The sequence below is a fragment of the Hesperophylax consimilis genome, chromosome 21 (genome assembly GCF_061612785.1).
Source record: "Hesperophylax consimilis isolate HC1 chromosome 21, BYU_Hcon_1.0, whole genome shotgun sequence".
Lineage (NCBI taxonomy): Eukaryota > Metazoa > Arthropoda > Insecta > Trichoptera > Limnephilidae > Hesperophylax > Hesperophylax consimilis.
In genome coordinates this window covers 886,210-914,201 of record NC_142856.1, presented here as the reverse complement: position 1 = coordinate 914,201, position 27,992 = coordinate 886,210, and the positions used below count along the sequence as shown (strand labels likewise).

General features: G+C 36.3%; 2 protein-coding genes across 4 annotated transcripts in view; one reads left to right on the top strand and one right to left on the bottom strand.

Moving 5' to 3' along the window:
* The window catches only part of Ndf (Nucleosome-destabilizing factor), a 138,579-nt gene that overhangs the window by 74,810 nt on the left and 35,777 nt on the right, over positions 1 to 27,992 (bottom strand). The window lies entirely within an intron of this gene.
* On the top strand, positions 3,813 to 27,881 carry LOC149413467 (uncharacterized). Of its 3 annotated transcripts, none has more exons than XM_089644783.1 (5): positions 3,813 to 3,909; positions 15,893 to 17,610; positions 18,113 to 18,269; positions 21,397 to 21,537; positions 24,692 to 27,879. In XM_089644783.1, the coding sequence occupies exons 2-5, from the start codon at positions 15,938 to 15,940 to the stop codon at positions 25,517 to 25,519; spliced, it is 2,799 nt and encodes a 932-aa protein (XP_089500909.1). In that variant the 5' UTR covers positions 3,813 to 3,909; positions 15,893 to 15,937; the 3' UTR covers positions 25,520 to 27,879. The 3 variants fall into 3 exon arrangements, with proteins under 3 accessions (XP_089500909.1, XP_089500908.1, XP_089500907.1); XM_089644782.1 differs by having other exon boundaries at positions 3,817 to 4,161; positions 15,897 to 17,610; positions 24,692 to 27,877; XM_089644781.1 differs by lacking the exon at positions 3,813 to 3,909 and adding an exon at positions 14,168 to 14,622 and having other exon boundaries at positions 24,692 to 27,881.

Sequence of the window (27,992 nt, the reverse complement as noted above, 5' to 3'; positions counted from 1 at the left end):
ATGACAGTACCCTTAAACACTGATTGAAGTTTGTCAATTTGATATTTTGGAAGGCTGGCATAAATGCCGTTGCAGTAATCGAGACGTGAGACTGCGTAAGAGTTGATAAGTAGTTTTTTTGCTTCTGTAGGAAGGTTTCTTCGGACAGACTTGAGTTTTCTTAGGTGAAAAAACCGGTGCTTACAGTCCTATTTATTTGACGTTTAAACGAAAAGTCTGAATCTAAATTGACACCAAGAAGTTTAATAACTTATCTATAAAAATGACACATGTATAAAAGCCAGCGTGAATAAACAAATAATTTAGATACTATACTAGCAAGACGATCTTACCTTTATAATTTTTGGAGGGTGATATCAAAAATAAAATCTTACCTGAAACAAGAGAAAAACAACAAGATTAGTTATTGAAATAATATACTATGTACAGGGTAGATCAGCACGTCGATTCGTGATCATTGATCATATTTGGAGTAAAAGTAGATTTAAGTTTTCTGTCCGACATTTTCTTAAATATATATTTTTTCCATTACATGTCGCCACTGGTAAACCTAGCGCGTCACGTGATTTGCACTCCGCCTGGTTCTAGCAGCACCGTTCCTCCAAGGACACGTGGATCCGTTGCAACGTATGGCAGTGGGGTTCAGTGGAGACGTGAGAGAATTTTAGTTGTTGTTTGTAATTGAAAAAACATCTTTGGGTAGAACAATCACATACATTTTTTTTATTAAAAAACGATCGGGAATCGATGGTTAAAGTATTTCGGGTACGTGCTGATATTTTCAAGAGGATTCACACTATTCCCATGCAATTCTAAAATCTGAAATAACACGAGAAAAAATTACAGTTTAGTGAGGTTTTCAGAGATGTCACAAGAAAGAGTGTACGAGAACAAACGGAAGAACTAATTGATATAATACATTATTCGTAATACGGATGCGCAGACCTTAAACGAATGAATTGACAGGTTTCCTAATAAACTTTCAGTAAAACGCGAATGTGCTAACGCGACGTCGGAACACGTTCATAAAAATTCTAATATTTTCGTATTTCGTCCTTGTATATTATCGGGATAAACGCAGGTGCATGAACACGTATTCCAATATATTATGAATGTACTAAAAGTTTATTAGAAAACGACCTGCCATCCCGTTTTAAACAGGACTTTAATAAATCATAAATACTCATTTTTCTCCGTGTTCACCTTTCGTAACAATAATAGGTATTGCACAAATGCACAGTGTTGGTGTTATCGTTATCGTTCTCGTATACTCTGTCCCTGACTTCTGGCTTACCTAGTAATCATGTAAAAATCATTCTGCATTTTTCTTGTTTTATTGGAATACCGCACAAGAGTCCCAAATGCTCCCAACCGTCTGGAGCCAGTGAGACTATGGCATCTACAATTGGTGTATGTTGTGAACCTGAAGGTAGTGGGGAGGGGAAGGACATTGAAAGAGGAAGGTGGGGGAATACCTGGCTATCCAGATCTGGTCACCAAACACGGCCAAAACTATTTAAAGCAACGTTTCAATTCTGAACGGTGGTCGTACACCAGGGCGATACTGAGCGTATCTTCTACTCTGGAACGTGCCGCAAATATACTATAAATTGTTTTTAATGAGTAATTTGTGAAATAATACATATTAATCAAATTAAATTTACTTGCGCACGCCGGGATTTGAACCCGCCACCTTCAGCTAGCTAGTCGAGAGCCTTACCCCTCGATCACGGAGGCCGTTAATATGATGTATGAATGTGAATAAAGCGAAGAGTGTGTGTCAAGACCGAGTTGTTTGGCGGTCCGTCCTCTCTGCCGTCCCCTGCTTGATGTTAAACGGAGTGATGGTTCGCATGTTTGTTAGTTAATTAGGGAGCATTCATTAGACATTTTTAAAATTAAGTCGTAGTACTTAATATATGATATCCTATTGTATTTTTATTGATTACAAAAAAACTAGATTAGGTTCTGAATATTTCAGTTTGTATAAAAAGCAATTCCCAAAAGCAATCTAATTGAAACCCGTTTTCCGGATGATTTCTTATTTCCGCATTATATACCGGAAATTTAAAACGAAGGAAATATATATATTACCTGTCTACCTACCGGCGTTAAGTACCTATAGATAAATAATCCCCCTTTGCAATAAATGCTATTCATTATTAAGCGTGTTACACACGAGGAATATAATATCTCCCGACATACAATCCCATACGGTAGTCAGAGACGGTTAAAACTACTCTCACACGTACGCTATATTCTCATACCTTAATTAGGCGTGACCGATACAGATTATACTATATTCTAGTCTCACACGGAAGCTATAATTTTAGCATAGGGCTATCCTAGCGTAGGGTGGAAGAGTAAATGGTGGAGGGAGAAAAGAATATACATTATTATACGGGATCGGTCATCTTGGCAGCTGATAGACACCCGATAATAGGATTTTATGACCACGCCCAAAAATATTTTCATAACTATTACATCCCTCGTGTGAAACAAGCTTTGATATTCCGTACATACGTACGTACGATATTAACAGTAAAGTATTTTTCAATGTCTGATAGAATATTCAAAATTTTATGATGAAAAAAAAACTACCTTTATAAATTTGAACAGGGGACAATATAATTATAAAATATCTCCCCCTGCAGATATCGAATAGAATCGTCTGGTAGTTCGTAGACCTTCGGACATTTCCGCCGATATCCAGCTGACTGCTAAACGTTGCCGCGAACAAAAGCTAACCACACATTCCAAGCATGTAAAATAAAACCACCGAACAAAAGTGGCGAACCAACTGTATAAGAATATATATAGAATCGAAATACTATCGTGGCGGTTGGCAAAGTGCCTGTTTACTGAAACGTGACCCGCGCTAAAATATTCCCAGACCGACGCCGCGCTCCCCTCGAGATTAACAATAGTGGACCCGTCCGAGCAGCCGAAAGAACCTTTTCGCTCTCACGTTGTGCTGCCAGGTGGTGGGTAATTTATTAACATTGACAAAATTAGAATATCTGCTAATTCGTTTTCCTGCATAGATCAGCTCTAATGAAATTACATTAAAAAAATATACGATATAAAGTAAAACATCGACAATGTGACCTCCCTTTTTCTCATAAATGCCGTATAGAAATAAAGATAACGGATCTTTCAGTGGCAAGATAAGTAAATTGTTTAGAAAACAAAACTCATAGATAAAATTATGAAAGCCTTATTAAAGGGGAAAATAACTTTTTGTTTACAAATTTTGTAACCAATCATCAGTGTGCATTATTTACCCCATCGTGTCGATTTATTACTTTAAATTTAAAAAAAAATAATGAAGAGCAGAGCGTTCGTTGCTTGGTATTTTTTTATTATGGAAAAAAGAAGTAAGAGGGACAAAGCGCTTGCTAAATGGGCAAGAATAAAAAAAATCAGTGGCGATACTGGTTTCCATTCAAATCTACACGGAAGGCATTTTTAGTGTGTTATTATTTACTGAGTGATATTTGAAGCATCCTTAGCGATTGCTTTTAGATATTTTCAGTGTTTAGCGCACATTTCACAAAAATTATAAAAATTACACAAGTAATTTTCTGTACCTTAGAATCAAACGTGATCAAACCATTCCAGAAAAATATGATAAAACATTTTTCAAGTTAAAATATTATATTTTGTCAAGGAAAAAAAAGGATTTAGCCACTTTTTAAAGAAAATATCAGGTGGTTTTAATGATATAGATTTCTTGAATTTAATTCTGAGGTGTTATTATTAACGGCGTCGGCCTGGCAACACCAAGCCCGCAGCGCTCACAGCTGACAGCTGAAAGTCCCACAATTCGCTGGAAACGGAAACAGTTAGCAGTGAAGCGGTCCGCTCCAATCCATCGCGCTCGTCGGGTCCGCCATATTACTATCAAAGGTGAATAATAATTATATCAGTGTTAAATTGCGCAAAATAACTTAATATCGCAACCTCCCACAACAACAGGTCGCAGCGAACTACCTGCCGCGTCGCCATCTTGGCCGTCGTTCAGTGCTGTGAGTGAAAAGTGCGTAGGACATCGCGTCCCGTGTTCAAACTGTGAAATCCGGTATAATTCACACAATAATGGATACCTGCAATAATTCCACAGCGTTGTCTGAAGAGATGCACTGCGGATATATTAGGTAGGTTGCCGCAAAGCACCAAAATATGCTCGTGAAATAAGCTTCTAGATTGTTGACTGGCAAATGTCAATGTCAAATGGCTGGCATTTTGTTTCTGGAGTTTTATAAACGTCAGCTGGCATAATATATCAGAGTAAAACGTGGCCGATGTATTTGCAGTGAATGAATGTTTTAACTTATCGTTACATAAGCGATGTGGCGAGTGCTTTCAATGGCAATATAAGGTATTCTTTGGCGGCCAATACGAGAAGGCACAGGCGGAAATCTTTCTTTCGACAGATTGCAGTCAGACATTTTTTCAATTGGCGGGAGACGAGTGCCGCTAATTTATGTTAGGTAAAATGGCTGGTTCGTGTTTACAAATAGGTAGTAATATGGCAGAGCTGTCAAAACCAGTAACGCCTAACTAAAAACTAGTTATAATAGGTCGTAAAACATTAGCGGCAAACCGCATATAATATATTCTAATCCTAGGTACCTCCACTCGAGCGATATTTGGCATATTATGCAAACTGTGCAAAAACGTTTTCAGTTATCACTTGCCATATTGTGCCAAATTTATAGAACCTACAAATATGGGATAATCGGTGAAAACTAGATGGATTCATTGATTTTAAATCGCAGTAAGCAGTTTTATATTTTCCATAATAATATTTTGAGGAATGGGATTAATTAAATAATATGGTAAAGCTTTACATATGACACCAATCGCTCCAGTGGATACACAAATTGTATAAAGTACGTTCGAAGACGGGAAGCGCTGACCTTTCGCATCTTGGACTCTAGCCTTTCCAAAGACTAAATTATAATTTATGTATATTTTTCCGCATGGATAAACAGCTTTTTATGCGGAAAATTATTCTAGCCAGAGAGATGTGTCCCAAATAATATTATTAAACTCGTTTTAATTTCAACGAAATCAATATTAAACGGATATAATCATAATGTCTCGCCCGTTGAGATAAAATGAGCCCTTAAATCCTCTCACAATTTTATATTACGTACATACGACAAAGCGAATGACGGAACAAAACATGATCTTGTGATTTTGATTTCAGGGGCCGAACCGCTTACGACTTGCTCAACAATAATTGTATAATCAAAGGCCTATACACTGTCTCAGGGCTCTGAACTACTGTGAATAATATAATATTATTAATATGCCCACATTAGAACAATAGGAATTCTGTTAGAGGTATCTGACTCATAAATGCGACAAACAAAAATGTAAATCCGGCCCCCAGTACCTACGTATTATCCTAAGGCGGGTGAAAAAGTAATTTATTCAGAATATACCTAAAGGCAAGATATAATTATAATATGGAGGTGAATAAATTCATTCAAGTACTTTTATTGATTGGAGAAAATATGGCATTTAGTAACGTAGCTAATAAGTGAGTCGATAAATAAATACATGTTATGTTGTCAGTTAGGTTAGTCAGCTTTTTGTAGTAGTACTAATTTCAGATATGCTTTGGCGGTAAGAAGGTATATTCCACAGGGAAATTGTGTTCAATAATACTATAATGTTGGGTACCTATTTAACCACACATAAAAATAGTTTGTAAGTTAGGATAGATTAGATTTTTGTAGTATTAGTACCTACTTATTGACAGCTGAGGCTAAGCAGCAAAAAAAACATTCGAATCAGCAAACAGTATTTGTTGATAAGTTAGGTCAGGTCTGCTTTTGTAGAATCTGCTTATTTAAAACTGAAGTTTTGGCGGCAAGTACAACTTACCTACAACTTTCAAAAGACAAATGGTTCCAAAATAATATAATGTTGGGGTATTATTTTGAACCCTCGTAAAGTAGGTACGTATAATGCGCAAACGTAAACGAAAGGTCAAAATAAACAACGTTTCCACTATCGTTGATGACAAACAAAACAATCTGGTTATCTGGCAAATCAAACATAATAAAAATATTATTCCGTACAAATAAACAAATGCACTGACACGTACCGACCTACCTAGAACTCAATTATAGAAAATTGCATTTAAACCATGCTTTTTTATGGTGGAAACACACTATTAAAACCCGACGCGACCCGATGAAACGCGATGCGTGTTGAGTCGAATCAAATGTATTGTTTTCTTATGACCAGAATCACACTATGAACATCCGACGTGACGCCATGCGCGCACACGCCACCCGATCTAGACGTGCCAGGTCGGCGAGTTGCCCATGGTGGGGGTAAACACGCCACCCGACGCGGCCTGCGCAGTATGTTTCTAGACAACACCCGACGCCACGTGTCAGTCGTTCGAGAACTGTCATCGAGCATATACGGAATTTTGGCCAATTTAAAATTATTTTTGCATTTATTTAGCGAAATGACCGACGAACAATTAGTTGAGTTGGTAAAACGATATCCTGTTCTATATGACATGAGTTTAGCTATATACAGGGATCATACTGTGAGAATATCCTGTTCTATATGACATGAGTTTAGCTATATACAGGGATCATACTGTGAGAATATCCTGTTCTATATGACATGAGTTTAGCTATATACAGGGATCATACTGTGAGAAATAATCTTGTGTATGTCACTTTGAATAAATTCGTGTATTTCTTCAAATTGTGTTAACCCGAAAATACATATGAAATCTTTCAATATCTTAAAGTAAGTCTGGATACAGAGTATGATATTCACCACACATACTCCTCTTTTGATTTATTTCATGAACCCAGTAACGCCTAGTTATTCTCTTTTTCTTGAGTCGTTAAAGTATCATATATGTACCCATAATTTGCATCAAATCTTCTTCAAAGTCTTCATCTGACTCGTTATTTATTAAATCCATAGTACAAAACCATTCACTTCCACTGCTGTTAGCTAACTGTATTCAGAAATTGCTAGTATGTCGTGGCGTCGCGTGTTGGTAATGTGCACGGTGCACATCGGGTGTCGAGACGTGGCGTCGCGTCGCGTTTTAATAATGTGTTTCCTCCATTATTATTTACGTTACCTTACACGTGAATAATACTAGTCACACTCAAAACTCTTATCATTCTGTTGCGTGACAAGAACCTACGCCATGTTGCAAATTAAGTATTCATCGTGTGCTGAATTTAATTGTCATTGGGCTGATTGGTGTCAAAGTAACAATAACAAGCAACGGTTGTGAATAAGGCAAGAAACGGAAAGTACTACGTGTGCAAGCGGAAAGATATTGTGAGCCGCGTTCTTATTGGCTGGCTACTGGAGACCAATCGGAGCGCATCACACTGCAGCTAGAATTTTATTCCTCAATCTTTTAAAAATGGCACTAAAGAATCATCAATATTGTGTTTTTTTGACGAGCGAATTAAAAAAAATATGTGGGAAAAATTCGATGAGAGGATTGGCAAATTTCTTTCAATTTAAATACGGATGTGGTGAAGTAATAGTTGGAGCGGAATAATTCATCTCTTACGTATGTAGAATGTGGTGAAAAAGAACCGATTAGAGGAGTAACTAATTTCTTTCCATTTAAATATACACCTTGGCGAATTAGTGTCATACATGCTAATTTATAATTATCTACCATTTGAGTAGCCGACGAGCTAAATACACGGTTGAAATGAAAGCTAAGCACACAGCAGCTGCGGTATTGGTACATGCTAACAAAACGTTATCGGACAATTAAAATTGTACAGTTGTTATTCTTCATTTACGGCAGTTATATTTTTTGTTTTAATCTTTTAATGACTGTTAGATTTAACGGTTAACCTTGGAATGCATATAAAAGCCAAAAACATTAAATTCTATCGCGAAATACAATTTATAACATTGTTCATTTTACTATCGTAAAACTCATCAATAAAGACATAATTAGGTTTCTGGTTTTCCCCACCTGGAAATAAACCCAAACAAAATGAGAACACTGACAAAGTGACAAGTGATTGAATACACAATACTCAATAAAATTAATTGTATCATCATTATCATCCATTCTATATGTATAATAATAAATAGTATTAAATTATCCGGACCGAAATTCAACTAATTACTTTGATACGTTGACGATAACAATGCACATCAAATATTAATGGTACCTATTTGATAGTAATATATTGATTTATTTTTGTTTGGATAAAGATACGTTTAACTCAGAAGTCATTTATTATTTATTAATAAATTCAAGCTCTGATAACCCAAAACACTTTCACCATATTTAGATAAAACCAAAACAAACTGAAAGTAACTTTTAGTGATAATGTACAGCAAAACAAATATAATTATAATACGCAATAACGATTTATCTGTCTCCACGGACATATAGTTATTATCTGTCGAAGAAATTGGTTTATTTTTAAAATTATTTCATGTTGAGTGAAGTTTTAGGATTGTATACTTGCAAGTTGGAAGCACGTAATATTTACGTAACATAGGGGACAATATATCTTATGACGCAAATTGATTTGACCTCGCTAATTATTTTTTTTTTCGCTAATTATTTCTTTTACACTACAATGTAATGAATAATATTGTAGATACTCGTACATACACTAATATGTATTTTCCATTAAAAGTTCAAAATAGTGCTCAATGGCTGTATTTTAAACAAAATTTTTACCACTAAAGATAATATCGGGTTGGGAACCATATTAGGTTATCGAATCCCCTAATAATAATTGCCAATATTGCCATTAGAAGTCATATTTTAGCCCCAATGGATAGTGGTACTTAATAAAAGGTTATGTTGCTATTAGGTTATATTATTGTAAGAGGGAATGATATTGAACTAACACAACATATCATATTAATGCTAATGATTGCGTTCTGGTGTTCATTTATAATAAATGAAATTATTTTTCGTATCCATTTTTATTTTTAAAAGACAAACATTTCCGGGTTACGAACCTGACAATATTTGAAATTCCGTACTACCACTACAGTAAGCGGAAAAGGATGCTTGTGTCGTGATGGAGTACTTAGCCACCCTAAAAATTTAACACGCGACGCTTGTGTGGGAACCAGACGCGATGTCAACTCAGCCACTGAACGATCTATATAGTTCACAAGTAATGTATTTTTTTATTACGAATAGTTTACACTTTTATACACTAACATTAAAATGTTTTACAGCGATGAAATGTGATATTTCACAGCGCTACAGTTATAAAAACCATACTCGATCGAACATAGAATACAATCTAAATATTATATTTAGTAATGCGCGCTACTTCGAACTTCGCGTTTTCGTTACGTGAAATAAAATTAATGTTATTGCAAATATATTTTTTTCAATCTCCACACGCGGATAACGTGTCGTTTGTTCGTGAAAATCATGCTTTTATTTACATGCAAGATAGAGAAATTGCCTCGCATAATAAGTAGTGTTAACAAATGTCAACTTTCAAAAATATATATTTTTTTCTTCTTCTAGGGATCATAAAACTAAATAGCGAAGTAATATGGAACACTCATAAAAACGGTCTCCATTTTTTTTCGCAACATCATCATCATTAATAAAATGGCCACGAACGCCAAATTAAAGATGACACAAAGCCGCAAAAAAACATGGCGAGGGAGTCGTATATTTATTTGCCTTTTTTCAAAGTTCTTTTACTTTGTTTGTGTGCTATCTGAAGCGGTAATACTCACTAACAGCGAGCTCTGACGTCATCATATTTGCATTCTTGATCATCGCAACTACTTTCAGCTCACGTAACACTCATTTATGTCGGGAGCTACTAATAGTAGGGTTTCGAAATATCACTCTACTTGGTGAATCAGCAGAAGCACACAAACTGTGAGCTCTGGTGTTAAGAACTTTCCCTCATGAGCTACGGGGCCTTATAATGCTTTTTTGTATAAGAACAAAAAATTTAAACTCAGACTTTTGATCATAAGTTCATCCATAATAGTTTATGTTAATTTTTTTAAACATTTTACTGTGCTTAATGAATGAGCTCTGTGTGTTTATAAAATAATATAAGATATTTTAGTGAAGCATTCTCTGAGCACTGTGTAATTTTGTATACATTAGAAAAATGTGTCTGCGTTTTTTGTTTTCGCAAATTCTTTTATTATCCCCAGCCTTGGCTACTTTCGTGGTATTTATTTTGAATTGAAAATTCTTCGCATATCATTACGACTTTTAGTATTACCACTGCCAATTTTTAAGAATTACGTCTAGTTACATCTCCGCTCATGCATTAAAAATGTTTTATTTTTTTATTATTTACACTACTTGTTTTGTGTTTCCATAGTTCGTGATTAAACAGATCCCCTACCTCCGGCTGAGAATAGTTGTTATTTTTCAACCTTCAATAAGTCATGGCGGATTTGCATTTTAAAAACATCTATTTGAATTTCATTCTTGCTTTAGTGAATAATGAAATTAACCCACTTCCCGACATCTGATCGAGCTAAAAAAACCAGTCGATACATTCTGTCAAGTTTTGGTGGCAATCACGCATACATACACACACGCACGCACGCACTTCTCTGAAATTGAATGACATTATAACAGTTATATTAGATAAGTATCGGTCTTACCCAATCGAAATTTAGCTCAGTTGTTGACCACAGTCAAACCAAAAAAAAGTCTATTAATAAAAATAGATGTATTATGGTAAAAAAACTTTGTTTTTACGGATTGATTTTTTTATGGAAACATAGTTACGTTGACCTAGATATTCATGACAGAAAAATCTATGCAAATTTCATTACTCCACGTCTTACATTTAAATAGTTTTTTTTGCTGCTTCGGCAATTATCCAGTACACAATAATTGGTACTGAAAACCATATTTTTTTAGTTGCAAACCAAACGTTTTCGATGTATTTTGCATGACATTAGAAATACAATCCAGTTTATTTTCGTCGTCAATCCATTCCTATTATTTGGCAAAGTATTATTTAGTTGGGTTCAGCCGCGAAGTACTGGCTCCATGGGTCTAAGCAAAAGTGTGTCACCGGGGTTTTATGCTTACACAATAATGTACCACACTCACACTAGTAAAGCGCTAAAAATCATTATTCAATCGACAAGGCTTCATGGATAATCTATTAAGCACCGAGTATTTGTTATCAATTATCAAGTAATATATTATCTTGTTATTTGGATAGATTTTCGTAATGTATCAACGCGAAACAAAGGCTCACCTAATTTCGTATTGTTATCTAAAATGTAACCAAATTTGTTAAGTACATTTTAAGCTATGCGAATAAGTTTATCTACTTTCGCGGTGGGAGTGAGAAAGTGAGTGCGATTAGCCACAGAAGAAAAAAAACCCACACCGTTAAAAGATAATAAAATAATGTAAATCGAGCTTCGCACCGCAATCAGCAAGACCGAGTGTTTCCTCTCCAATCTTACATTGCGCAGTTGTTGCTTGGATTATTATTAGTTGGGGAGTAGTTACGTTAATCTGTAACCCCATACATTGCAAAAAAACCGACACGAGGCGCAGTACAGGCGTGGTATTATACAGGGTGTATCGGCACGTACCCGACAAACTTTAACCAGCTATTCCTTAGCATATTTGGAGTAAAAAATCATGTGCACTTTGCTGTCCGGTAACGTTTTTTTTAATAAAAAATTTACTATTCATATTTTCACCACATGTCACCACTGTTTTATCCTTTGTCAAAGTTTGAAAACCCATTTGGCAATATTTTATTCGAATTCCGTTGAATAATGTACGTGTGTACCTATATTGGCGCGCTTTTACAATCACAACGAAATGGCACGGCACCATTCGTCTCATTTTTAACTATTATTATTTAGTGTGTGCGAAAGAGCGAAGACGCTTTTCGACATACTTGCTTATAACAGCTGTTGAACACGAAAAGCAATGCCAATGACAGTGATGGAGTGTGGAAATTTTTATTTTTTTTGTTTTTAATTGAAAAAAAATTCTACCGGACAGCAAAGTGCCCATAACATTTTTTACTCCAAATGTGCTAAGGAATAGCTGATTAAAGTTTGTCGGGTTAGTGCCGATACACCCTGTATAGTTATAATAGGATATAATATAATAGGACATAATAAAAAAAAATAATTAATCTTCTGATAAATACGTTAATTATATAATATCTGTCTCATTTGAATAATTCCATCGGTTTTTACGACTTTACTTCGTTTTGCAACGTCGGGTGTAAAGCATAAAGTATAATAACACGCCGCAGACATAATAAAGTAGTTTTGAGAGCGCGACCGAGTTGTCGGATACCCCAATCACCGTGACGAGTTGGTCAGACTCAGGGTGAGTAACCTCCGCTTCCTGAGAAGACGTTTACCGCCCGTTAACCAAAGCGGGTTCGCCGGCAAACACTGCGTTACTTAGCGGCGAGTCTTAACGGTTTGGGAACATTTGTTATGTATGGAACAATGGTAAGCGGAGACGGGAAGGACACAAACCATGCGGATGTATACAGTGTGTATGATCCGCTGAAGAAATATCCGCGGCATAAAAGCATTGCGAATTAATTTAGAATGGCTGCGCCACTTTCTCTTAGCAATCTTAGCACAGTCAGAGTTACTTGTGATTATTGATGAATACTATTGGGGCAGTAGATTATAATTGTTACATATTACATTATAATTGTATCAACGTAGTATCACTTTAAAAGGTTTAGGTTAAGTTCGATGGTTTCCAAACAACGTTAAACAGGAATTGTGTTTTTTTCCAACGAAAGAAGCTGTAAGGTCTGCGAGGAAAAGTCTTATTGCTTTCTCCAAAACAATCACTGTAATTAAATTGTAATGTGACTTTATTTATTTATTTATTTTTTATTTATTTATTTATTTAACGCCCAGAGGGCTTTTACATGTGGGTGGTACAAATTTAATGACAGTATTGAAACATAAGAAAGAAAAGAAAGAAATAATAAAAATAAAATTACATAAGTATATGCGAGAAACAAAATTAAAAATATCAAGAACATAAATTAAAAAAATACAGCGATTTGACTGGTTTACAAAAATATAACTTCCATTTAGGAATAGTATTGAAATAGGTCTTTTACATAATCCACAAAATTCGCAAAGTTAATGTTAAATATATCGACATCACCTAAGTATTGGTTTCCCATAGTGTGAAACCGTTGTATTGGGGAGTTCGCAATGTAATTTCGCTTATGTGTGTTGCAGTGGAATAGTGTATTTTGTCGTGTTGTTATTGTAGGTATTCGTAAGTTTATGAGTTGCAGAAGTTCGCAACAGTCGAATTTAGAGTTTAGAATCTTGAATAAAAAAGTTAAATCGTTTATTTTACGCCTGTCTTCCAATGTGTGTATTTTTAGAGTGTTTAATAAGAAATGATATTGTAAGTCTTCTAGTGGGATATTTAATTTAAAATTTATAAAACGCAGAAATTTTTTTTGTATTCGCTCAATGTTATTAATGTGAATTTTGTAAGAGGGAGACCAAACTACTGAGTTGTATTCAATTATGCTTCTAACTAGAGATATGTATAACAGTTTAATGGCTTGTATGGAGTTAAAGTTTTTAGTTGTTCTTAATACGAAGCCTAGTGTTTTCATGCCTTTGTTTACAATTTGGTGGATATGATTGGCGAAACTTAGTTTTTCATCCAAAATAATTCCGAGATCTCTCATTTCCGTGACTCTTTCTAAAGCTGTATTGTTAATGGAATATTCAAATAAAACAGGATTTTTATTTCTGCAGAAAGTCAGGGTTTTGCATTTGTCTACATTTAAAAACAGATTATTTTGTACGCACCAATCTTTAAACTTATCAATATTTGATTGTAGTATTTGGCAATGATTTACATCAGTTATTTTTTTGTATTATAAATATTAATTGGTTTATTAATAGTACTGTTTAGTTTACAGATCGCGTGTATCTGTTGTTAATAATCAGTCCTCGAGGATACGAATGTACGTAAATATTGCACAGCCTACTTGCAGACGGAAATAGCTGTATTTTAGTAAAAAGTGGTTACATTGGCGTCAGAGCGAGCTTTCAGTCAGAGTACATTACGACTCTTGCTAGTGACGGTGGTTGCTTTCGAAGGGAAATCACGAGTGTTCCAAAATAGACCATATGAGGCCCCTAGAAACAAAGACGGAAGTGTCCACCAAACGTCAAAAATGAGTTGAATATGCAGTTTTATAGAGAAAGGTTCATTCTATCTCGAGAATATATCTGATTTTAATATAATTGTCATTAAACCATAGTATTTTGGCTTTAAAGTTTTGTTGTTGTAACAAATACGGCAGTGTCCACCTCCTTCCGAAACAAAAGCGGCAGTTTTTCAAATAGCCAATCAGGAGCCTTTATTCATAATGGCGGCCGTACTTGAATTCATACAAACTCATGCGGAAGCGTGAGTGAATCGTGTAGTGAAAAGTTGTTATTTTTTGTGGAAATAACCATTTATTGTTAGTGGACGTCAAATATTCCAAGAATGGAAACTTTCCCCGATATATTGCCACCGGAATCAGTGAGAAAACGTGTCAAACAACCGCATAAATGGAAGGCAAACATCGCCAAGAAAAAAAGGTAAACCGTCATCATGTTGTAGGCAAATGTCAAAATATGACATTTTTAGATTTATCTGAATTTGTTCACAATTTTTTTTCACAATTAATCAAGTAAGGGGAGATGTCTACTAAATAATAGTAACTAATCGTTTTAATATTATTCACAGATATTCTCCAACGTGTTTACCTGCAAATATGATAAATCCCAGTTTAATTGAGGCTAATCAAATTTCGGTTAATCCTTTAAAATTACGAGATGTTGCAAAACTGCTAAATATCCACTTTGGCGGTGACTGGAGAAATATTCCCGAATTGAATTTCTACTCGAAATTATGTCCAACTACTTCTCTTGTACCTCAAGAAGAAGAAGATGATTATGTTCACATAGAATGTAATGAGGAATCGGCAGAAATCGTGTCAGACTTATTAATGATTTAGTTAATTTTTGTATTATTTTATAATTTAGTTAACTTTTCTTTAAATCTATTTTTACCTTTAATTAAATCTATTTTACCTTTTTTAAATCTATTTTCTGTTATCCAGAATTTATGAAAATTTCTAAGATAGAAGTGACCTATCAACTTTCAATAATATCTTCAAGAGGAACTCAACTGCAACTTTTTCAATAAAAAAAAATCTTCCTAAAAATATTGTTTTCTTACATTGACTGCAACATCTTTGAAATTGTCATTTACATCAAAACCGGCAGTTTCCAATTGTTTGTGAAACAAAACAGCAAGTGTCCAAAATGGTCAAAATGATTGAAACAAAAACGGAAGTGTCCATCAAAAAAATTCATTTTTTAAAGAAACTGGGGCATTTAGATACATAGATGATTTAAAATAGTATTCTTAAACCGGTTTACTATCATATTATTAAAATTTCCTTGCATATTGATGAATAACGGACTGATTAAACGTTTTTTTTAGATTGCCAACAATTTAACAAAGTGGACACTTCCGTCTTTGTTTCTAGGGGCCTCATATTTACGCATCCCGTTTATATTTAGTACTTGCCCTGTTACGCTTTTTCTCTTCATGATATGCGTAATTTCAAGCAGTAAGAATATGTTTATTTCCCAAGTTTTCCTGTATTGAGTTAAGTCTACAAAAGTTATTTGAATGTTAAAATGTATAAAGTTCATTCATAAAAGTACCAATGTCAATGTTGAAATTCACAACGCTATATTATTGTTGTTAGTTATATTAGTCAATGTTGACTTTGGTACTTTGAGCATTAGGATTTGATGACGCACTTGTGTTTAATTAGTTTGTTTGATTTGTCCGCAGGTAGCTGCCTCTCGATCAGAAAGCCATGGTCGGCTCTCCGGCAAAATGAACCTCCACCGGCAGGGCCTGTTAGTGGTGGTGGTGGTGCTGGGCCTGGTGGCATGTGGCGGCACGCTCTGCCCCGAGCGCTGCTCCTGCGCAGAGCCCGCCCGCCTGACGTGCGTCGGCTCCTCCGCCAACACCACCACCCTCTCGCGCGCATCGCTCGCCGGCGCGCCCGAGCCGCTCGAGGCGCTCTGCTGGACGGACGGGACCTGGCGGGCAGTGAATCCTGACGCGCTCCACGACCTCGTCAGCTTGCAGGAGTTAGATTTAAGTAGGAACCAAATTGAGGGCATCGGCCCCGACATCTTCGGATCGTTGAATAGTCTTAAACTTATGAACTTTAGTAATAACAAGTTGGACGACCTCCCGCGTAATATTTTCAAGGGACTCGACTGGCTGAAAGAGTTAAGAGTGTCGCACAACGAGCTCCACGTTATTCCATTCCAAGTGTTCGCGCCGCTGCGCAGTCTGCGGTTGCTGGACCTCTCTCACAACCGAATAGTTTCTTTCCTGCACCACTTCAATAGGACGAACAAAGCGCTGGAGACCCTCCTCCTGAACGACAACCGCCTAGTCAAGTTGTCTGCGAACGCGCTAGAGGACCTGAAAGATCTCAAACACTTAGATTTGTCCAACAACGAACTGACGTCGATACCGCGGGGTTTTTTCGATTCTTTAGTCCAACTGAGGTACTTAAACCTGAACAAAAACCCCATAGCGCACTTCTCGGAAAGCACGTTCGCCTGGCTGGCCGCCTTGCAGACGCTCCATATTGGAGACAACCTCATTCGAGAGATATCTCCTGGCACTTTCAAGCGAAACACCATCTTGGAGATCATCTACTTGGAGAATACGAAGATCGAGAAGATCGCCGATGACCAGCTGAAGGGGTTGAATAATTTGAAAACATTGATTTTGCGCAACAACGAGCTGCTTAAAGAAATCGACCCAATTGTGTTCCTAGATATAACGAAGATAGAAAAATTAGACATAAGTAAAAATGCACTGACTTATTTGCCCAGCACTTTAGAGAAACTGGAGAAATTACAGGGGCTAAACATTGGTAATAACCCGTGGGCATGTGACTGCAGAATGGCATGGTTCGCCACGTGGGCAGAGAAGAGGCTTCCGATTATGGAATCCGATTTGAGCTGCGGACCTCATGCATACCCCAACGAGATGGTGCAGACCCTGCAGCACTTGAACTGCACCGCTCCTCGCATAGTTTACAACACCCCGCCATCCTACTACGTCCTGAAGACGAACGCGCTCCTAGAGTGCAAGTACGCCGGGATGCCGGCACCGTCCATCACGTGGATAACACCCATCCACGAGATATTCCACTGGAATCCCGATCCCCTGATACCCGACGTCTTCTACAAGCACCCCAAAGCTCACGACGAGTTCATGGTGTCTATAGACCAATCCTACAGAGTGCGCGTGCTGAACAACGGCTCTTTGCTGATTCAGAACGTGACTCGCGAGGATACTGGCCGATACATTTGCTTCGCCACTAATCCCAACGCCAACGTCACCACTTCGGTAGACTTGATGATAGACCCCATCACAATGTACGAGATCAAGATTAACAGTACCCTCTTTGGATTAGCTTGCGCGGCTATGTTCCTGGCACTCACGCTAATGATACAGCTTCTTCGATATATCGTTGACAAGTGAGTAAAAACTTAATAATATTAGGTAAGTTTTTAGATTCTCACGGCCAAAAGCATTTTTGTTGTTTGTTTTTGGGGTGTTATGCCGTGTTGCGCTAACTCCTTCTTTAGCCGACGTTTCGGACAGCGTTGCAGTGTCCATCATCAGGGCAGATCCGGTAGATCCGAATAATATTACTTTAATTCTAAATTCATCTGAAATATATAGCGTGTATTTTGTTAAATAACAAAGATAGCGGAATCACAAAATATATACATATATACACATTACGTGCGGCCGAAAAGGTTGCAGTAATCGCCTACATTATCGATTTTATCTTCGCTAGACGGATACAACTTACGAGATAACCTGAGAAAGGAATATTTTACTCACTTGTACTCTAATTATTTTATTAATAATGCCGAGTGACCTTTATTTGTTTTGGGCTTTAGCTACGATATGCATTAAGTAACTAGTAATGCGACTTTTTTGCAAATATCACAAATTTTATATGATTTTCAGGTTGGGGATTATCGAGAAATGCTGCAGCTGCTGTATGTGCTGCCGCCCACCGGACAAGGAGGCCCCGAGGACCAAACAGATATACGCCATGCTCGACAACATCGAGTCCTACAAGAGTCAGCAATTGGAGAAACTGCGAGAGAATTATGCCATGCAGGTCAGTTACCATCCACTAAATCTCAAGTTAACTTTATATCTACTAACTAGCATTTTCTACTTTCAAATTCTTGCAAAAAGTTTTGTTCAACGGTAAAAAGAACCTAAAAAGAAACGTACCCATGGTTGACGCGTTGTGAACATATTATCACCATTTTATTTACATGTAATTAAAAAAAGATTGTTTCGTAAACAAGCGTTTGAAAATCTGTTTTTATCTTGGAGTTCACATCTCAAGAAGCACATTGTTTATCTGATACTGGGTAAATTTTGATTAATTATTTTTCAAAATAACATCGCAATTTAAATTTGATAGTGTCAGACCAGACACAACAACGTCGAACCAAAAAACGTGAATTTTCGCGCTCGTTACATTTAGCGGGCCGAATAATTTATTGTTGTTCATTTGTCGCAGATCGGTCGATATCGTAACGCCGACTTTTACAGCGGAAAATACGCTGCTCGGTCGGACTGTAATGTATTATAAAATAGCACTGTAATGCCGACTACAATTCTACGAATTAAAATAATACAGTAGCTTTTTCCGAATATTACTAGCCTCATGAATGGCATTTTCTAACTGCTTTTTGCTGAACCTAATTCCTAGAAGATTGGCGTAAGATTATATATATGTATATATAAAATACCTGCCGTTAATCCATTGTAACTTCTTCAACATTCTCATAAACGAAGCAAGTAACAAAATTAGAGTTTACAACTGAGCCCCCAGCGGTAGGAACAAATAATTCGTACGTTTATTTTTCATCTGTTGATATTTTTTGGAACTTCATCGTATTAATAAGTTAACAATTTTCAAAACTTTATTTTGATAATAATAATAAAGTTTGGAGAATTGCTTTTATTTTACTTTTTAAATAACAATTTGTATGTTGGAGTACATAATTTAGCGGTGTTTTATATTTGCACATAGGAACATTCTTAGTAGAAAATGAGTGGATAAACAAATGGCTCGGGCCAAGGTCGCGTGTTTGAGGAAAACTCTGTTATTATTTAACGAAGGTGGAAATTTAGTACTTGTTTATATTTGAGAATGCCTCACCAAACGGATGTAAGAAGTTATTATTTAAATGTTTAACAATTCTTTCTAGTCGAATCGTGTTATTAAAAGTTAAAAGTATCAATATCTTACATATTATGTTATTTGAAGTTGCATTAAACTTTTAAGAAAATATATCGATTTATGAATAGTGCGCAGTACTTCATTACGCGTTGTGAAATCTCATTATGAAAACGTTTCATTTATTTTGCTTTTTACATTTTGCCGGGTCGTTTATTTAAAATAAGTAAACATTTTCCGCCGCTTGCAATTCGTGGTAAACCATTTTAAATTCTTCACGCCCACATAGAGTCGACTAGTAAGTTATAGACGGCCTGCATAATTCGGTCCATCGCTTTTTTATTTGCCAAATAAAATTTGTCTGGCCCTCTCTCTATTAATACCACTAAAGTAAGAAGTATTTCATGCCTCCAGTCCACGCAGTCCATCACGTTCAACGTGATGATAATAAAATAATTAAAAATGACGATGACAGAAATGGTTGGGATGGCAGAGTTGGTAGATGCGTTAGTACTCCCGGATAGATTTTAATAAGGTTTTTATTTCAGAGTTTCGGTCACAGTTACAAATGTAACCTTTTTTCGTGTCATTTATTCTATCAATAACCAATTATATGATATTTTATTTATTCAATGCTTATTTTACAATCATAGATTGTATTGAATATTTTTTTTTAATTTTCATATAATTAAAATGACACCACAAAGTAATTTTCAACTATTGAATAAGTTATTTTAATTGTAATAACTGATTATCACAGACTATTATTGGATTGTGAAATATATTGACAATAACAACTAGCAAATTGATTGTAAAGTTACGTAAACAAATCCATTAGAGTTATTGACAATGTACCAGTAAAAAGCACGCCAGGTGCAAAAGTATCTCTATTATTATTAAATAAACACGTATCGATCACTAAGCTAGAGTTACACTGTGTTATAAAACAACACTAGTAAACTTCAAGTAAGCAGAATAACATAATTGGTAAACCAACCTTTTCAGGTGTCTAGTGATATCAATTCGGTTTTTCCGAAAAGCACACAAGTAAATTTGACGATTTCATCGGAGATTAAAAATACATCGAAGAGGAAGCATTTTCATATAAATATTAAAAAAAACCTCCCGGCCTTTTTTCTAGCCAATGACAACTTCCTTGGCAATAATTGTGACACTTTTTGAGGCTGCAATTAGCTAGAAGAAACGCCGGGAGCTTTCAATGTGATTAGGACAGCTTTGTATCGCTTGATAACTTGTATAACTTGTAAAGTTATAACGCTTGTATAACTTTGCATCCGTTGGCATCGCTAGTGTTGTTTAGGTTAAGAAATAGTTGGTTCGTTTTCCTTTAATTCCTCCTTCGACCGGCGGCAATAACAGTTTTAAGTTGTACTTATAAGCCAAGTAATATCGATGTTTATTTATTAGGACGTTGGTACTATTAGGTGAAGGTAGCCAGCCGATGGTGACGCGTCGTGATCGTACGAACAATAAATTATTTACATAATATTATTGTGCTGGTGATAACGATGCTAAGGTCACACGCAACGTTTTGAGGGTTTTCTTCTGCGGCCGGTGTACAAAATCGTGTAAAATTCATTTACCGTCGTCAATAAAGTACAGTGATAAAAAACATTGAAAAAGCGAACTTTCTTGTGATCAATTCGGCTACAATATCAATAAAATAGATAACACTATCTATAATCTTCTTTATTGCAAAAACAACTAACATTCGTTATACGATTTTATCATACGTCATATAAAACAAAATATTAATGTGACTAAATATAGAATTTCAGGATTTTGGAGATTCAATCGAAGATATAACTATAAATCGATATTTCGAATATTTTTCTATTGATTTCAAAGTAATACTTTATATTAGCAAAATACCTTTTAATTAACATATTAACATTATTACGATTTTTACTGTTGGCACATTATCAATGTATTTTATACGTTAACAACGGACTGTCGCTTAGCAACTCTTGTTTGTTGTCCGTCATACTTTAGAATTATTATTATTCAATAGAAATGAACTTTTCATCAGGTACATCGCATCAGAGACAACTGCGCCCAACAGGTTGAGTGGATTCAGACCAGTTACTCCAGCCAGGCCAAGCACTTGCGTGAGATCCGGGACATAGGCACCAACCACCTCACGCAACTGCGGGACCAATACTACGACCAGGTGAGCTAATCTGCACTTAACACATTTTAACATGTTCCTTGATGCACCTAGAACCTTCACAACGTAGTTTATTACTCGGCTTTTTCCGAAATCTTGACATTTTTAACAGTTTCCTTAGCCCAGAAAATCCAGACATAAATAGCTGTGCAAATTTCACAAATTAACAGTTTCAAATTGCGTGGTATACTCTTTCTTATTACTTGATCTCAACTTCGAATGTAATCAAATTGTGTGTTTGAGGGACTGTTTACTGCTAACTGCTAATTAGTATCTGGTATGTACATTTAATTTACCTTGGTATTTTGAACCGCCTTCTGCCATCATGACTTAATTATTTATTAAAAGCCTTTTAAAGTACGCCTTGGCAAAAATAATGAAACCGACTATTTGCTTCGTGTAATATTTAATGCCCACAGACGTTATTGATGTGAAAATCGTATAATGAAAATTTCCTAATTGACTAATAGGATTACCATAAATTTTACGTCCATTTCGATAAAATTTGTCGGGCTGAACATTTTTATACATGAAAACTTTCACTTTTTTGTGCTAGGAGTGTACTAGTATTTTTAATAAATTCATTGATACTGAACTAACCATCATAAATCAAAGAATTATCCGAAATTCCTGTTTGAATCATAATTTATTTATGCATTATAACAATCAAATTGCGAATTTGAACAACACAGCGCCCTTGAGGTGATTTTCCACAAAAACGGCGCTATACAAATCATCCACATATTATTATTATTATTACTACCCGGTTTCCACCAAGATATAACCTTTAATGAGTTTTTATTATTCACAATGTACTCATTAAAAACAAAAAATGTCTAGAAATTGTTACATAGTGAATGCCAAAGAAATACAAAAAAAAAGATATAACCTTTTGAATATCGCCTTATTTATACACGGAGAAAAATAAGTATGGCTGATTTATTAAAATTCTGTGTTGATGCAGCTGCGCTTATCCTGTTATTATAGAATGATGACAATTTAATATTTTTTATGAACACGTGTTCCGACATCCTCATAACATATTCGTGTTTTACTGATAATTTGTTAGGAAATCTGTCAATTCATTTGTTCAAGGCTTGCAGTACCGTATTCAAGCGGAATACTAACAATAATAATTTGACCAGATATTTAATAAATTAGCATTAGTCATAATTAAGGTACTCATTTAATTTGTATTTCCGTAGTTTTTCGTATCATTTGGATTTAAGATTGAATGAATTGTGATCAGTGTAGTAAATTACGTAGTTAATTTGAACCACCCCGCGTCGGGCGACACATTGTTACCGATGTACCAGAATACGTGCCGAAATTACTCAGCGTGCTACGGTACAGTGCAGTCAGTCGCATAGCGGGAGTGACTGTGGATATAGAATTGAGAACCCCGGATTAAGTGGAGCACTAACCAGACGACGGGTTATAAATAATTCACCAACGGACAGACAGTCCCAGAAAAATCGCTCTTTAAAGTTGGCGATAATTCGACACATCACACCACATAATAGAGGCATACCCCTACCCTGTTAGGTCCGTTGAAATCTATTGAGAGATGTCAATTCTGCGCTTGAAATGCAGTTAGAGTTGCATCCCATCTGAATTCAGTCAAGCTCCAGGAATATGAATGCCAATCTCCGCCGCCGCAATGCGTCATTCCCTCTACATTCACTCATGACGCTTTGAGAGTAATTGAATGAATCTCTTCATCTGCACAAATCTCCGTTGGGTAATCATGGCCATGGCTGTTCTCGTAAAACGTATCGTAAACGCTGAAAGCACGCTTCCTTTTCTATGCGGGTGGTATTTATTTATTGTCTATCCTGTTTTTGATCGAATTTCATTACTGAAATGTATTTGGTCCGCCGACGCACGGTCAAAAGCACCGTTTACTTACCTAAAAGCCCCCACCTCAGTGCAAAGTGAGATCACTACGAATTGTTTATTCATTGAATAAATAAAAGAATTAGCGCGAACAGTGAAATTGCGAAGCCCTGTTATTACAGTACTTTGTCTTCAAATACAATGTGGTTTTGCAAACTACGGGGAGAAATAACGCAAAAAAACGGCAAGGATGTCTCTATAATTTACTTCGTCTATAATTTACTTCGTCATCGGTTACTGGATAAGGAACAATGTTTTCTTATGATTTTTAGTTGATAATTTTGGATGCCATCTTCACTGTGGATCTGACCATGTCGATTGAAACCAGTATCGATTCGAATGGAATATAAAAAATAGTGGGTTATCAATCGACCTTTTTGAATAATTGAGTTTCGCGATCGTTTTAAAATGAACTACGTTGTATGGCGTGTAGACTGTAGGTATAGATTTTGTTGATGACCTACATTCTTTACTTCTTACTACAAATATGCACCCGGATTGTGAGGTCGCTATAAATATTGCGCTTACAGCTTCCACTTCCAATTATTATAAATATTCCTACTTCTGCACCTACTAGCCGACGCTACCGGCGAGCTACACGTAGAAAGCTTTGTTTAATGAACGCATGCACATAATTTATCTTCAGCACACAGTAGCCACACTTGACCTTGAGTTAGCCTGAAATAAATATTCATAAAATGTGCCTAGTTGGTGTTTTTGTGGCTCGGAAACTGATAACTGGGTTACAGAAAGTTATCGCGATGTTTGGGGAGAAGTGTGTCTGAGATGTTATATTTCACTATTGGGGGAGGGAGGTTTGTTTCCCCAGCGTGATTTCCTGATTACGCTCGGCTCAGACTTCGTCTTGGATCCAGACGAGGAGTAAATATGGATATTTTAAGTAGATTAGAGCGGACGCCTAGCAAATAATATTTCGACGAAAGAAAACAAGACTGTTAGACACGCTACTAGCTGTGTTAGAAAGTCGATAGCACCTTGAAGTCGGATACCTCTATAATCATTCGTATTATTTGCGTAATATGTTCTATGTTCAATTTAGCCACTTTCCGTGACTTGAATGTTGAACGAATGTGTTGTAAGTTGTAAAACATTAATAATAAAATGATACGATCTTTGAACCTTACAACTTGCGCGTCAATTGTCCCTACTCGTATATTACATAATTATATCTAAATGAATAATGATTTGATGTTTGTTTGCGAATCGTGCTAGTTATTATTAATGGATTCTCTTTTCGCAGGTCAAGAGGGTTAGAGATTACTCCACCAGCCAGCTGAACTGGGTGCGCGAGAACTACGTGTTCCAGCGGAACAAGATAAGGAAGTTCAGCGCGCATCAAGTGCTGCGCATCCGGGAGTCGTGCAAGTACCAGCAGCAGACCCTCAATAAGGTGCTGGAGAACCTGCCCAGCTTCTACTTCGACAACTGCAGGAGCGGCTCGTGCGGCAGGAGCGACTCCATCGTGTTCGATACCAAGGACTTGGACGGGCTCGACACTTACATCAAGGGCAAGATCGAGCAGTTGGCTTCTCTGCAGGACGTGGACGAGACGCAGAGCAAGATATCCGTGTACTACACCCCGACAGAGAGGTCTCTGGGCTCGAGGAGGGGCTCTCCGCCCATGATGCCGGACGGAACTCACATCAACTACATAGAGGAGAGGAGACCGCGCATGCCGCCCATCTTCGGGCCGCACGACTTCCTACCTCCCTCGCTGGAGAACGTGCTGCAGTCTCCGCACAACATGCTCAACTCCCAGTCCAAGAAGCTGCTGGAAGGGCTGTTCCCCAAGATGGACGAGGACGAGTTGGAGTACGCGGCGCACAGCGAGGAGCCGCTGCTCGGGGACAACCACAAGCTGTCGTCGCGCCTGCTGCAGAGCACCAGCCTGCCCGAGCTGCGGCCGAAGCAGCGCGTGCCGCCGCTGGCGCGCCCGTCAGCCGCGCGCGTGCTGCTGGCCATCGAGGTGCCCGAGGGCTTGGAGGGCCCCTCGCCAAGGCCCCAGTCCCCCAAGGCCCCCGTGTGCGTGTTCGTCAACGACAGTAACGTGGCAACGACCCCCTTGTAGTACAGGTTGGTCACTAGACTGTTTCGAGTCTACACCTTGTCCAGTGACAGGATATTTATAAAGAAGGAGATCGGCAACAACCAAACTTAAAACACTTATTCCTAAGACTTAGCAGCGAACCTTTATCGGGCGACCCGGGCTAAGTTAATACGTAATATATTAATTACTACTTTTGATTGACTGCGCTATTCCTGTTGTCTTGATAATAATAAATAATATACACTGAATTAATACGTTCATTATTTTATATGTTGAGACACGAATTTATTCAACATTAATTTTCACGTAAATTACTGCTTCAGGCGCCATGTCATGTTGGATATTAAGTTTGATGTATTTTGCGACTGAGATATAATTACTATCCCCTGTTAAGAATTGAATCTTTTACATATTGTCAATTATTTTTATGTATTTATTTTTAAGAGTGAAATATTTAAAAGTGAACACAATATTTACATAAACTGTCATGAGGGATCTCACAATTCTCAGGTCGCCCGAATATTCGCTTAAAGAAACTTGACATAAATTTAATTGTCTAGAATCGACTATTTAATAATAGATTTTATTAATCTTTTGTAAGTGATACATTTATGTTTTGTTCATATATTTTTATAAACTTTTTAGTGATTTTTTTGTTTTGTTTTTAGTAATGGTCAGAAAAAATAAAAGGGTTTTTAAAAGTGAATTCGAAAAATGTGATTTTTTTTAAATTATAATTATACAGTTAATCTTGCCTTTAAAGAAACTTTTTAAATCATTGGACCATGGAGTTTTGTGAAGGATAATAACTATTTATTGTAAACAAAAGTGAATATCTACGTATATAATTATAATGCAATCAAAACTGTATAATATTGTGACATTCATACAAAGATATAAATATAATATCCGTGTTTCAAACATTCAAAAAGTCATCGAGTGTGGCATACCATAATTTAAGTGAATTTTGTGATTGTTGAAGAGCCAAGTGAAATTGTTCCTGGACCGGTTTATTTGTAGCTTGTTAATCATTGGTATGTTTATAAAGTAACTATGTATAGTACATAACATCTTTAGTAAGACTAACATATAGTACGGGAAAGTTTCAAAATTAAAATCTATACTGTTGTAACTTCTCGATTAGTGTTCAGTGTGAAAAGGTTTGTTTGTTTTAATTTACTAGTGGCGCTGCGCTACTGCGGCCCGACAGGTCCCGGATAGTGCGAATGCATCTTTATAATATAATGCCAAGCCTACTACTACTACTACTACAAGTCTACACTTCAATGTAAAATCCTTCAAATGAGAAGTTGCAATTTTCTGAGCTGTGATTGAGTGATTGTGACGATTGAGTGTTACTCTTCCATTCTCAAGGGATGACTCCTATTGACCCTTCCAGTCCTGGGTTATGAGGCGTCCTTCGCTTTTCCATTTTAACCCTTTGGAGGCCAAAATCAGTCATGAGTATATTATGTGTTTTGAATAAGAGATGGATGAACATTGGTTTTTTGTTATATGCATCCAAGGGGTTAATGGTTTAATCAAAACAATATGCTCTTAGAATTAATTATACGCGATCAATTAAATGTTTCAATTAAATTCTTTGTGTTAGGGCTGAAAGGGTTAAAGTATTAATATTATTCAATTGGTATTTTAACCCTTTGAATAATTATTTTAGTAGATAAATAATATAATAAGATGTTGGAATTATTATAAAAATGATATATAATATTGTATAGCATATATTTTGGCATCAACGTAATTTTAGCTATTAATCTCTTGTTCGGGAGTAGTATAAGTCCACCTAGCCTATATTCATATCGCTATGGTAGTTTAGTAACAGTCGTAGCCACTGTACTGGACTGGATATAACACCTGCGGCGTGTATTATGTGGTATACAATTGTAATAATGAAGTCATCCTGCTAACTGATTTGTTCTAAGTGTTATACAATGATGTTATTGAATTTTTGTAAGGAAAAATGATAATGTTTTAAAAATAAATCTCACGACCAAATAAGAAAAAGAATAATATGGTTTAATTAACATTTGAATCACTCTGCAGGTGTAAGGCTCCGATTCCACTAAGTAGCTAACAGCGCCCCGTTACGGTTGCGGCTCGGCTCGCCTCTGCTTCTTAATGGAATCTGGGCCTAAATTGTCTCTTCTCATCCACGTTTGGGGTGGTTCAACCTCTCTTGTGTGGTGAAGTTATACCAAATGAATAGAGCAATTTAGACTAAAACACCTTTCCAATATCACACTACACATTTCACCTCCTCCACTCTCATAAATTTACATATATATTCACATGATATTGAAAAATTACTTGCGTTTTTAATTTATTGCAAGGAATTGATTATTTTTCTAAAATTCAATAGAAGCTACAAAACTTCTCATATTAATTACAAAACAAGAAAGTCTACAAAATTCCAGATATCAAATTATTTTTTGGAAGTAAATTTTTCAACAACTTTTACACAAGTAAATTATAT